General features: G+C 46.8%; 1 protein-coding gene across 1 annotated transcript; it reads right to left on the bottom strand.

Annotated features, from left to right (window-relative positions):
- Nucleotides 1–378: 378 nt before the first annotated feature.
- Nucleotides 379–8312, bottom strand: LOC127292759 (uncharacterized). The gene is made up of 13 exons (XM_051322217.2): nt 7717–8312; nt 6425–6854; nt 5670–6291; nt 5081–5121; nt 4930–4998; nt 4463–4563; nt 2767–2845; nt 2096–2194; nt 1921–1989; nt 1744–1793; nt 1570–1651; nt 952–1046; nt 379–867 (listed from the first exon to the last, which is right to left on the bottom strand). Exons 1-13 carry the CDS (start codon nt 8037–8039, stop codon nt 729–731), a joined length of 2199 nt encoding a protein of 732 aa, XP_051178177.1. The 5' UTR covers nt 8040–8312; the 3' UTR covers nt 379–728.
- Nucleotides 8313–13626: the final 5314 nt, after the last annotated feature.

Below are 13626 nucleotides of genomic sequence, written 5' to 3' on the forward strand. Positions count from 1 at the left end.
TCCTTTGCGCCGTACTTGAAAAGGGAATTTTCAATTGGCTAAAATAATCTTGGAACCATTTGTTTTCACTGCACTGGAATGAACTTGAGCACGGAGTACCTTCAATGGACAATGACACTGCAATCATGCGTTTTTTTTAATAATTACATGCCTTTTCTTTTGAATCATTCGCATCAATAGGCACTAAATTCTATCTTGGCTGTGGTTCAGGCTGTTCGAGCCTCTGCTATGTACTTGATGATGCATTGAGTCTTAACTCTTAATAAACTGCTTGCTTTACCCAAAAGAACAGGGATTCACACTTGCTGAATACCACTAAATTCTATCTCGGCTGTCGTTCAGGCTGCTCTGAGCCTCTGTTATGTACTTGATGCTGCATTAAGTCTTAATAAAGTGCTTGCTTTACCCAAAAAAGAACAGGGATTCACGCTTCCTGAGAACTACTAGCATACGTACAATACATCATCACGAGTTAAGATCCTCGAACGGTTACCAGTCTCATCTCATCTCACCTCACCTACGGCTCTACCCTCCCTGCCTTGAAACAAACTGCATTCCAAAGCTTCAGCTTGCGGGATTTCAGAAGTCATGCACCACCTCTTTGTCTCCGTGGTACTCTACACACTGCACAGCGTATTCCTGCTCGCCATCGTTCCTCCTCAGCTCGCGTCTGATGAACCGATTACCCTCAAAATGGTAGCTGCAATCATCACCGTCAGGACACAAAGCTAGCAATCTTCCCCGCTCATCTTTCCGGCACCTTCCCCAGCAGTTTTCCTGTGTGTCTGAGCCTCCACGGCATACTGCTTTTGCAGCTCCTGGAGCCTCTCCAGGAGTTTCTGGAATGACGGGCGGCGTTGCGGGTCACTGCTCACAGAAAGGATAACCTTTTAGCAGCGTTGTGAATCAGTTTTTTTTAGGAAACTAGCAATGCGCAAAAATGTGACGTACCTGTCCCAACAACTCTCGATGATCGATGCCCACTCAGGGTCGGTGTTGGTCGGAATTTCCAGCCTTTGATCCATGAAACCCACAGCCCCGATAACCTGTCACATAAGGATCACAATGTTAGAGATTTCCCATGTTCTAATGTGTTTGTGTGAGCAAGATATTGAGATTTCTTAAACTGTAATGGCAATGATTTTAGTTCTTCGTGAAGATTCACCATTCGCCAGTAAGCTAGTATTTTCCAAAGGAATCCAGGCTCCAGGACACCACAAAAAGGTACATACGTAGACTTTCCTCTAATGGTGAAAAGGGAAAATGACACACTTAGGCTTAAGGAGAGTACACACGACACAATTCTTTGACAGAAAAACCAACCCCTGACGAAAGCATCTGAGTTCTAATCTTTGCAGGCAGACTGAAAGGAGAACGGAAGAAATAATGAAGCAAAGACACATTAAACTGTTATGATCGCTGGTTGTATGTAATAAGGATTGTAATACAGACTGAGCTGGCACCCTTTATCGACCTGCTGTAGAAAACAAAGTTGCCTCCGAATATTGATGAAAGAAAATCAGAATATCACCTACCTAACCGACATGTGTATACGTAGAGAAAACACACCTGCATTGGATTGAGAGTATCCCAGGGTATCTTCTGAGTAGCAATCTCCCATAGGACCACTCCATAGCTGTATACATCAGACCTATGGTTTAACAAAAGGAAGAAATGAGTAACTAGCTATAGGTAGCAGGTAGCAAGAACATCGGTTATTAAAAATGTTCATGTTGAGCTTACTTTTCGTTTGAAGGTTCACTGCGTAGCACCTCTGGAGCCATCCACTGCGGCTGGATATGGAAGCTAAGCTATCAGATGTTCAGTAAATAAATAGAGAATTGGTACGGGGTTAAAGTCTAAGACACCCTAGCTAGTCTGGAGAAACCATGTCAAAAGGTCAAGTTTGCTTGTACTTACTGTTCCTTTTCCAGTTTTTGTTGTCAAAAATGTTTCGAGTTTGAGGCGCGAAAGACCAAAGTCTGCAACCTAATTGAACCAAGTAGGGTTTAGCTTATGACGTGTTTGGAAGTCCTCAGCCAAACAAGTATTTTACAGAAAACATGAAGTGTCAAAGAGGAACTTTTGCAGTTACCTTTACAGTCCAGTTCTTATCAACCAACAGGTTTGATGATTTTAAATCACGGTGCACAACTGTGGGGATGGAATTGTGAAGATAATTCATGCCCCTTGCCTAGAACAATATAATTATGTTTGTAAGAATCCATGTGGCAGTGAAAGCTTCCATAAGGCCAAGATATGTACTTGTTGAACAAAATACTAACATGGATCACTATTGACTTTTGGTGGTAGAATCTTCAGTTACATCATGGTAAAATAGTGTGACACTTTAATTTTTTCGAGAAAACGCAATGGCATTGTGTTTCTTTTCATTGCATAGAAGAAGAGGCTTGTGTAACTTTTGATGTATTTCCTCTCCTAGAAGGCTTGTGTGACACTTTTATCAATGGGATTTCTCCCAAGTTTCATAAAGGAGATGGCAGGTAAATGATATCACCTCTTTTCTTCTTACAATAACTGAAGCTACAGATATGGCTTAATTTACAGGAAATTTAACTCCGCTTCCATGCAGTTGCTAAATGAAACTAGAGAATAATTATGTGTCTGCAAAAAATGTCTCTTGAGATATGCAAGTGATGAATGTTTATCTAGTTTTTCTGCTACTGTATGTTCATTTCTCAAAAGCTTCACAAGATGCATTTGGCTTGACTTCCTGAACCAGCTGTTAAGAGAAAATACACTCACGATGTCTATAGCCATGTTAACTCTCCGTCTTGGATCCAGCTTGCCAGTGTTCTTTTGAAGCAACCGAAACAAACTCCCTCTGCATTACGGGACTCGGGACTCAGTAAAGTGTTACACAGAGGAACTATAACAAATTGACCTCTTGAGAGATTCTACAGTCTAAATGATTACAGAAGAATGTCAAAACTTATTTTTTAGTAGCCAGAATGGTCTATAACCCAGGGAAAACAAAGACTAATCCACCTAGTAGAAAAGCAGTGCATGGTAAGTCAGCAATCGCTGGGAGTTGTTTTTAGTATCAAATGAAAAGGACCGTTGGTACTAGCAGCCAATCATTTTCGTTAAGAGAAAAGTATAATGCCCCGGTCGTTGGTTACACAACTCACACCTTGATCCATAAGAAGTGTTTTTACAAGTATGATTATCAAAGGTAAGAGTTTCAGGTGAACTTGCAGCATCAGTGCAACACACTGGAAAAAGACCGATGTGGTCAGCTCTAACTGATCATCATGCAGACAAATTTTCATCTACCACAAGTAACAGAAATTGGATTGTATATTCTTATACTTCCCTTTGGCTACCCAGTTACACGCAGAAGCACACAACAACCTGCGCTGATACCTTGTGTTTTATTTTCAAGTTCATTGGTGTGGAAAGACCAACATAAATACAAGTGGCACGTGTCTACAAGATATTTCTCTTATTTATGTACCTGTTAAGCCTTCCAAGAATGTTTCTCTGCAAAGTAAATACCTACATACAAACTTCACGTGGATTAAATCACAACTCGAAAAAAGGCCAGGAAGCTCAAACTGAATCAAGATTTTTGCCCGTTGTTTATGATCAAAGTTTGGACGGTGGACTTTTGGAGAGAAAAAATTCTGATATACGAGTGAAGGGACAAAAGAAAACTATGAGAGACAACCATGTAGGGTTGAAGGAAGGTCAACAGAGTGTATCTTTTCAATGTCAGCTCACTATGGAATAGTGACCTCATGTGTTGAATAGAGTGGGTGTGGTCATGTTGTTTCAGGTCTTAGGCTTGGATGTGGTCATGTGGGTGTGTGGGCTTGACCATGTTGTTGTAGGTTTTTGCCCGGTTTTCTCCTAAAAACTGGGCACTCTCTTCTTAATTAATAGATGAGGCAAAGCTTTTGCCTCCGTTTCAAAAAAAAAAACTATGGAATAGTGACCAATTGAATTCTGTTGGAATTGGTGTCGAATATGTGTATATGGCTACAAACAGACTTGCAATATACGGAGTGTTCGGTGTTGGAGTCAAGCACATGTAATTCAGGCCTGTTATATAAAGATACCACAGGGTAGCCAAAATAGACTAGGCGAAGCTGGTAGACTAAACACATAATCACGAAGGGATAGTCTAGGCGCCCGTGACAGGGGTGGCGTACCACCCGTGGCACGGTTTGGTTGAGATGCTTCTAATGGCCTCAGCAGGCCTTCGTTGATTGTACTATGTTTATTTAGTACATGGAGAGGAGTGCCCGTGGTCATGGCCCAGGGATATAGACGTTGATTCTCCCTATCTATTTTCTGCAATGGTATAATCACATAAATTCTGACAAATACTCCTATTGTTTCTATGGGCCCAGAAAAAAAAACTGCATAGTCCTTTTCTTGCACCAAGTAAAGGAAAAAAAAAACCATATAAGAGCCATGTGGGAGATTTATAGCATACCGTGGGAGAAATTCGGTAACAATGCAAAGTCGCCACTGTGATGCAACTGCACCCATGAAAAGTATTATATTGGGATGCCTCAGTTTTTTCATCAATGATACCTACAAAATTAATGGATACAAATATGGTCATGGGCACAATCAAAGGAAAAGGAATCACAAGAACAGGATTTATAAAGCTATCAATGTATTGCTAATTGATATAGCCTTAAAAGACATCAAAGTGTAGATTTCTCAGCACTGCGATTTTTTCATATTTTCTCACATGATTGCAACAACATAGAATAACAAAAATAACAAATATGGGTTCAGCGAATGTCAGAGTCAAACTGCAATTTGGAAGTAGTTTCTGTACTGGAGTATCTGACTCAATCATACATCAGATATAATGCAGTTCAATCGAGATAATCCTCAATCTCACCAGCAGTCGAGGGCCAATAGAAATTGCATTTATGTTTAGATGCCCACCTCTTGTCTGAAGGTATTTATCATTTCTTCTGAATATTCCTGCCCGGAGAACAATTTAACTGCCACATCCTACAAAAACACGGAGAAGTATTGATAATGTATTGTTAAGATGTGAAGCTTTATACATAATCGCGCAACTGAACATACATACCGAGCCATACCACAAAGCATGATACACTGTTCCGCAAGAACCTGCATGATTACACAAAAATAGCACAAATGAGTGGTCTCTGTTTTACAGAGGTGGACAATACCAGACTGCATAGTGCCTACAGCAGTTTAAGAATAGACATTTTCTAACTAGCTATATCTGATTATCTACATGAACTTTCGGTAGTGAACAAATACGGGCATAACCATACACACAAAAATGCCATCACCGTTGTGACACGGCAGTGCCACCAGGGCCATATAAAATCAGGAAAAATAACTGAAATTGTTATGACTACTGAAGACAAGAAGAAATCTACTTGGTTTGGATTATGCCAAAAATGAGCACACACAAGCTATTATTTAAGAGACAAGCAAAGTGAGGAATTACTGACAAAGAACTGATTTGGATTATCCTAAAGATAACAAGAGGATAGTGAGATATTAGTGAGAACAAACTGCGTAAGTAGTTCTTAAAAGTACAAACTGTGGCTATGTCTATGCCTAAATGTTGAACAACATGTTAACAAGAGATGTCAGTGTTTACATGTCCAGACAGATGGAGTAACTACAAAGGGAGAAGTAACTACCTTGACCTATTTGTTCTCCAACTACTAGGTCTTCCCACAGAATCTCATAATCCAAGCAGTCTGCTTCGTAAGCTAATCTCTCGATAGGACTGCCATTTGAACTCGTGCTGCTCATACTACTTGTACTATTATTGTTGAAAGTCCACCAGGAACCTGAGACCTCATATTTGCTTGTCTGCGCACATTCACTATCTTGACGCTCTGGAATTATGATAGGCTCTGGAACTCTCTGATGACTCCGGTCATTTTCTTGCTTATCATGCAAAGGTGTTGAGGTCACCTTATTCTTTCCAGAACTGCCACCAGTTTCACGCCCTTTCCAAGGCCACGACATCCCCTTCTCGGCCAGTAATCCCTCAGCCTTTGAACTAAACATTTTGTGAAACCCTACTTTTCCTTCTCCTGAATCATCACTAGTTTTGCTTGATTTCCCAGAAGATTTCTCTTCTGCAACAAACACACCATGACGTACATCCCCATTTGGGGTAATTGCTTCACTTGATGTCAGCTCAGCCCTGACCTCATGTTCAGAATCCTGGTCCTTACAGCCGCTACTGTACTGTACGTTGCAATTATGTCCTGTCCTTACCCTCGAACGAGCTCTACTTGTAACCTTGGTGGCCTGTGTTGTTATTCCAAAATCAGGAAGATAATACACTATGAAAAGAAATTATGAAAAAATATCAGAAAGAGAAACTTTTATTTAAACTGAACATTGTAATCATTTATTTTGTTTGCTCAGAAACGCGACTTACAAAAGTTGTGATCTTGGAGGTGATAGTAGATTGAAGAGGTTGCTGCGAGTCAAAATAAGCTTTGTTTCGCGAACCACTTTTAGGCCGGTTGTTAACATGAAAATCGGGCTTTGCTGAACTTTCAAAGGATTGCGCTGTGGCTGAAGGACTAAATACCTCTTGCAGTGTCCGTACATCAAGAGAGAGACATATAAGGCCAATCAAGCTACCATCGTCATCATATAAAGGTGTGTTGTTGACAACAATAAAGAACCTCTCTCCTGACTTGTTTTTAACAGGAAATTTTCCTCTAAAACACTTGCCCATAAATATATTCTGGATAACGATATTTGCTGCATCAAAGTCAGTAGGATGAACAATTAATTCAACGGCATCTCGGCCGATCGCTTCTGATGCAGAATAGCCAAACATATGCTCGGCATACCGGTTCCTAGTTTACAGTCAAAGGTAAGAGTTTGGTAAAAAGAAGTGTCCATAGGATCAAACAGAGTCAGGTGTGTGAAGAAAGAAATGCAAATTACATAGAGAATCTGGCATGCCTCTTGAGCCAAGTTCACCAGTTGAAAGCATGGGATTTGCACTAATTACGTGCATCAAAATATGCTATGTATTTGAGTAACGTTTGCTCTTTTTTAAGGGTCAAGTTTGCTTACCTAAACTAGAATAAAATAAAATATACTCTTGATTCTTGAATAATAGGTGCAATTAGGCAAAACAATTGTTACGTATACTTCCAGTGTCCTATACAAGAACCATGTTCAGATTTTATCACTAGATCATGTACTAACCTTACATACCTAAGTTACCCTAGCTTAGACGAGTTCACGATAAGCTGGTCGATGCCAAAAATAAAAACAAGTATGAATGTATGATCAACTAGACCAGGTCGAGACTGCACATCCATTAGCCTGAATTTAGCAACTGCTTTCCTCCCAACCAACCCAATAGTTTCCTCTGGAACATAAAACCGATGCACACGGGACCAGTCCGATACAAAACCTACGGGGAAAGCCATCACGCTCCTCTAACAGCACATGGGATTCGATCATCCAACGAGACTAAGTTTAGAGCTAGCGTTTTAGTGTCAGCAGCATAATATGTTCGCTCAGTAAGACAGTAGGAAAGATCACGCAACTAAGTAACCAAATCCACCACATCTTACACTTGAAAGAGATGTGCATAACACAAGTCCAGCATTCATCCCCTCGAAAAAAAAAAGTCCAGCATTTCATCAAACACCTGGTGAACACTGCCATGCACGACCGGACCAGGATAGGCGCAAGGAAGCTCACCAGTACAGGAGCTTGCCGTCGGGCGCGATGATGTGCACGGCCTGCCCCAGCGACTGCAGTATCCAGTGGCAGTGCCTGTCGGACAGCCTGGCGGCGCGGTGCAGCAGCCGCGACGAAAAAGACGGGTGCGGGAACGCGGCGATGGCGCGCCGCGACGACGAGGGCGGGAACGCAGCGGGAGTGCGGCGGCGGCGGTGGGCCGTGGGCCGCGCACCGCCACGGCGCTCTGCCTCCGGCGGCGCGAGCCTGCCTATCTCCCGCTCGAGCTCCGCCTGCCCCTCCTCCAGCGCCCATAGCTTCTTCAGGAGCTCCTCCGCTTCCATCGCCGGCGGAGGTGCCACCGTCCCGCAGCTGAGTTTCTTGGGACAGCAACGGAACAGGCCGCGGGAAAAAGATGCTGGCAGAGGCCAACAACGATTTCGCTCATGCGTGAAATCAGATGGAGACGGATGAGCTGTGCTCTGCCCATCACTCACTGTCTGCTTGCTCCACTAGCTGCCTCCTCCATGGAAAGTTGGAAGCTCAAACTGAATTCTCCTCTTCTCATCGCCTCCTTCACGTGAACAGATCATGTTGTGCGCTTGATCCCACTTCCCAATGAAATGTCCTTTTGTTCTTACTCAAACTCAACCGGGTCAACTCAGATAATGGGGCTAATTCAGACCATGCCTAACACCATGATTGAAATTTTTTTTAAGTGTAAATTCCCTTTTGATCGGACAAGGCATTTCTGAATCCGGGTGTGATGCTTTTGGTTGCATAAATAAATCTGAATTTTTTTGTACAATGAATATGAACAGCGCACTAAAAATCTTCCAAAAAGACATGCCTAGTGGTCTGTGCAAAAAAGATAAATTGGAGTGAGGTAAGAAACAAATCTAGATGTTCCAATCAGCACCGCATTTTATCTATTTTTTTTGCATAGATAACTACATGTTTTTTCTCGGAGATTTTTTGTACGCAGCTAGGGCAGTTTCATGTTCACTGTCCAAAATTTTCAGTTACGAGCTCTAGCATCGTGGTGAATCGCGCGCCATGCCACCTCTACCTCCGCAACCTCCGCCTTCGCCGCCTGTCCAGCTGCTCGGCTTGAAGGGCGTCGGCGGCGAGCTACTCCTCATCGAACGCCTCCATCGTGCGGAGCTCGTCGAGGTCTAGATCATCCGGGTAGACTTCGCAACACATCTGAACAAAGCGAGCCCAGGTGCCGTTGTACTCGGCCATGGATGGATGATAGGGTTTTGGTTGAGGTGTGCTTGTCACGCCCACCGGCGTCCACCATATATAGCCACGGCGGGGTGAGAAACAGCGTTCGTTCGCGCGCCCCGCGCGCGTGAAACACCCCTATCTATTGGCCACACACCATCGTCACGCAGGAACCGGTAATCGCCGCCGGCAGGCCTCGACGGGACGTTAAACAACCATTACCGACCTTAACGTTGTTAGTGTTCAAAAAATGCGTCCGCACCGCTGGGATACCCGACGCAAATGGTCATCCCGAACCATATGACGTCCGCGGGCCGACGCAAACGGACGCAGATGGTTAATTTAGGCGTCCGAAATGCGTCGACCCGTTGGAGATACCCTTATATAATATATTTACTTCAACATGGACAACCTAATAAACCTATTTGCTCGGGGACATTGACTTTGAGCATCTCCAGCCGCGTCCCCCAAAGCGTCCCTTAAAGGGATTTGGGGTGCGCCGGGCCAAAAAACATTCACAGCCGCGTACCCTAAAGCCTCGTTTTGTCCGGCGTGGCCGAATACTGTGCCTGGCGCCCCGAGCCTATCCCCGCTACACAGTGGATGCTCCGGGCACGCCGAACACAACGAAAAGCGAGGCGAGGAGACGCGGGCCCGACGCGTCAGCGGGTCGGGAGCCTAAAACCTCGTCGCCTACCTTTGGTCAAGCGACGTTAATGGCATTCCTGATTTCCCAGGGGGCGCAGGGACGCGTCTCGTTGTGCATGGTCGCGTGGCCGTCCGCGCCGGCGTTTATTGCGTCCAACGACCCGCTGCCGCTTCGTCTGCCGCCACTGTACATTAAGAGCGCCCCTGCTTCCTTCCCCATCCCTCTCGCCACTCCTAAATCTCCTCTCCCCAGCCAATGTCGTCGTCCTCCCGCAAGATTGCCGCGGCGAACGGCTTCGGCTGCGGCAGCCTCACCATGGTGGAGGCGTGGGCGATGTACCGTGCGGGATATCCCGTCCCGCCGAACATGCGCCTGCCAAGAAACGATGGGTGGAGGATGGCCTTCAACGGCATAGGCGTCCCACCTCCGCCGTCGCCGGGCACAGAGCGCTGGAGGGACGCGATCAGTGCCCGCTGCTCCCGCCTCACCGCCGAGGAGCGGGCAGATCCAAGCTGTGCGGCCACCGGCAACGACGCCTGGTTGGTCGTCTACTTCCAAGCGCAGCACGACATCGAGATGAACAACACCGCTGGCCTCATCGGCCGACGGAACAGCTGGAACAAGGATGGGCGCGTCCTCTTCTGGGGCGTTCCGGGGCGCACCCTGGAGAACGTCATCGGCGCCATCCACAATGGCGCTCAAGGTTGGAGACGCCGTCCTCGTAGCCACCGTCTCCTGCAGCGCGCTGGCAGCCGAGGAGGACGTACTCGTCCTCCTCTAGCTCTTCCTCGTCAGGGCCAGCGAGATCGGCGTCGTCCTCGTCGCACCGCGCCGCGCCCTACACCGTCCCCAAGCGCGAGATGAAGGAGGAGCCGGAGTTCGCGACACCGCTCGTCAATCCGAGGCGTGGCGACAGCGGCAGCCGGCATCAGCAAAGGCGCGGCGGTGGCACCCTCCTCATCCCGAAGCCGGAGGTGAAGAGGAGGAGAAGGACGACGAGACAGCCGGAAAGGCGGTGCTGTTGGCGGAGTACGAGCGGCAGCAGCGACTCATCGCGAGCAGCGACGACCCCGAGGACTGCCCAGGGCTGCACGCGGAATTCGCGGCGTCGCTGAACGACAAGGACGCCTGGATGGGTGATGTCGACAGGGCGATCACCATGTCCATCCGCGACACCGACAAGCCGCTCGTGGACCTCACCAACGACGGCGAGGATGGGCCGAGCGGCCTGGTGAAGGACAAGCCCGACGAGCGCGTCAACCAGGAGATCGTCACCGACGACATGTACAACTTCCACCAGTACTACGATGCCTCTAGCCGCCGCAAGTACTTCTAGATTAAGGTTTAGTTTAAATTTAATCGAATTTCATTCAAATCTATGTAATATATAGCAAGTTTGAATAAATTCGCTCGAGTTTTAACTTTCTGAAATTTTGTTTGGAGGACGCGACTGAGGAGCGACGTCCCTCAAACGCGACACGAACAAAACACGTCCCATAAACGCTCGATCCGACGCTGTTTGCGGATGCTTTGGGGACATGGCTGAAGACGCTCTTAGCCGTCGCACCAGGTCACGGCAACGACCACGAGACATTAGAGATTCGAATTCAGCACGAATACCCAACGAATCACCATTATACTAACGCAAAATGAAATTCAAATTCAAACTGTTTCCCGAGCCCACGCCTGTGTAACCTACAGAGGCGGCGCCTAGCGGGCTACGTGCAGACCACGTGGAACCCAGAACCTGCCATAAAACTCCGCTCGTCGACAGGTGGGTCCGGTCCCCTCGCAACCCAGCTGTGGCCCACGTCACAGCGAGCCGCCGGGGGGCTTCCCGTAACGCCTTTCCAAATCTAGCTAGCCGTTGCGTGCAGCGCCGTTCAGTCAGTAACCCCCGCCCGCTCGCACGAGTTCCTCGTGTTAGTGTTTGCGACAGAGAGGTTCAGATGAACCTAGACAGAAGTTCAGATAGAGGTAGTCGGCAGTTCGAACCATATTGTTGTTGATCTGATCGTAACTATAAGATCAAGATCAACCCACGTTTTTCTCTATCTGTTGTAACCTTCCTTGTATCTAGCTCTGTCGTTGTTGGCCCCTATATATTAACACTTAACCGATGGAAGTCCCCATCGTTCCCACGATACCTCATACGATCATACCTCGTCCTCTTCCTCTCCCTCGGCCACAGCGTCATCGAGCCGAGCGAGCCCTCTCTTCCTCTCCAGTCGCCGCCGAGCTCGCCTCCGAGGAGTTTCGCCCGTTGGCGCGGCTGTCGTCATCCGCGCCGCTGCACTAGGTCGGGGACTTCCACGCGCGGGGCCGGGGCGGGGATCCTTTCGGGAGTGCCGGCTATTTTATGGGGCTCCAAAACATGCCGGCGCTCTTTGGGGAGCGCCGGTGCGGGCGCTTTCTCTCAGTAGAATCCCAATAGAGCTATTGGGAGCTCTATTGGGAGCGCCGGTGGAGATGCTCTAACATAGGGATCCTTTCGGGAGTGCCGGCTATTTTATGGGGCTCCAAAACATGCCGGCTCTCTTTGGGAAGCGCCGGTGCGGGCGCTTTCTCTCACTAGAATCCAAGTAGAGCTATTGGGAGCTCTATTGGGAGCGCCGGTGGAGATGCTCTAAACAATTAGCTTCTATTAGTTCATACTAATAAAGAACAGAATGGTGAGCAGTTTATAAAATTTACCACAGCAGAGCCTAGGTAGAAAGTACAATAAAGAAACCTGGCACTCTTTTTTCAGAGCATGGCACTTGCATGAAGAACCGGTGATTCTTCTTTACGTTTAATCGGTTCCATCGTTTATGACTATACATACATACTGCCGTCTGGCTATTCTGAGGAACCGTCAGGATTTGCACTCATTCATTGATATTCCCATTATTAGCTAATCAATAACAGTGATCCGTTCTGAAAATAAAATAAAAAGACAGTGCGATTTGTGAAAGGTTGAAAAGAATAAAAGCACCTGAACTTCTGCCCAAACGCTTCAACGGTCTAGTATTTTAAGTTCAAACCATATTGTTGTTGTAACTATAAGATCAAGATCAACCCACGTTTTTCTCTATCTGTTGTAACCTTCCTTGTATCTAGCTCTGTCGTTGTTGGCCCCTATATATTAACACGTAACCGATGGAAGTTCCCATCGTCCCACAATACCTCATACGATCATACCTCGTCCTCTTCCTCTCCCTCGGCCACGGCGTCATCGAGCCGAGCGAGCCCTCTCTTCCTCTCCAGTCGCCGCCGAGCTCGCTCGCCTCCGAGGAGTTTCGCCCGTTGGCGCGGCTGTCGTCATCCGCGCCGCTGCACTGGGTCGGGGACTACCGCGCGCGGGGCCGGGGCGGGGATCCGCCCGTGCTTGTTTGGATCGGTTTCGTTCGCCGGTGAGCAACCCTATCCTGCCTGGATTGCTCGTAGGGTTTCTCTTTGGTCGTGTTGGTTACTCTAATCCGGATCCTTCGTCGTCGTCCAGCTTGTTGCGGATTCGCTTGCTTCCGGTGCGGGGTGCTGGATACTGACTGATAGCAGCTTGTTTTTGGGTGGAAATCAGGGGCTTCAGCTGAACCCGCATGATCGCCTGAGGGGATTTGGTAAAAGATTGCATCGGGCTCTCGAGTGATCTACTTTACTAGCATTTGAAATGTTTTTTGGCCTGTGTGTTTGGCGTCCCCGATTCCCTTTATTCTCGTCGGAGAAATGTGTGGGCATACGGTAGTTTGGGATGGGAAACTGTGGCATCTGGTGGGGAAATTAGTCTTACTTGACAGTGCTATCATTACGGCAACTTCTCCGTGTTGCTACCATTACGGCTGAAAACAGCCGGATCTGTGCTTCTATTGTTCAGTGGAAATTGGACTGGGAGGACATCTATTCAGTTAGGGGGGATGCAGAGATTGATGACTGACAGCGATATTTTTCTGAAATTTGGAGTTGTTGCTAGCTTGATAGCCGTGTAAGATTTTCCATAAAGGCTAGTGTAAAATCTGATTGTCTTATTTCTTCTGTTGGAAACTAAACGAATGTTATTGAACTGTTAAGCAACTGGA

This window comes from Lolium perenne, chromosome 4 (assembly GCF_019359855.2).
Source record: "Lolium perenne isolate Kyuss_39 chromosome 4, Kyuss_2.0, whole genome shotgun sequence".
In the NCBI taxonomy this organism is placed as follows: domain Eukaryota; kingdom Viridiplantae; phylum Streptophyta; class Magnoliopsida; order Poales; family Poaceae; genus Lolium; species Lolium perenne.

What these genes read in the sequence shown, in the direction of transcription:
- LOC127292759 (XM_051322217.2), bottom strand. Translation starts at nt 8,039, where the DNA reads ATGGAAGCGGAGGAGCTCCTGAAGAAGCTATGGGCGCTGGAGGAGGGG. An exon ending in ATAAGAACTGGACTGTAAAG is followed by an intron (nt 1,990 to 2,095) that starts GTAACTGCAAAA and finishes TGGTTCAATTAG; the next exon opens with GTTGCAGACTTTGGTCTTTC. An exon ending in AGTGAACCTTCAAACGAAAA is followed by an intron (nt 1,652 to 1,743) that starts GTAAGCTCAACA and finishes GTTAAACCATAG; the next exon opens with GTCTGATGTATACAGCTATG.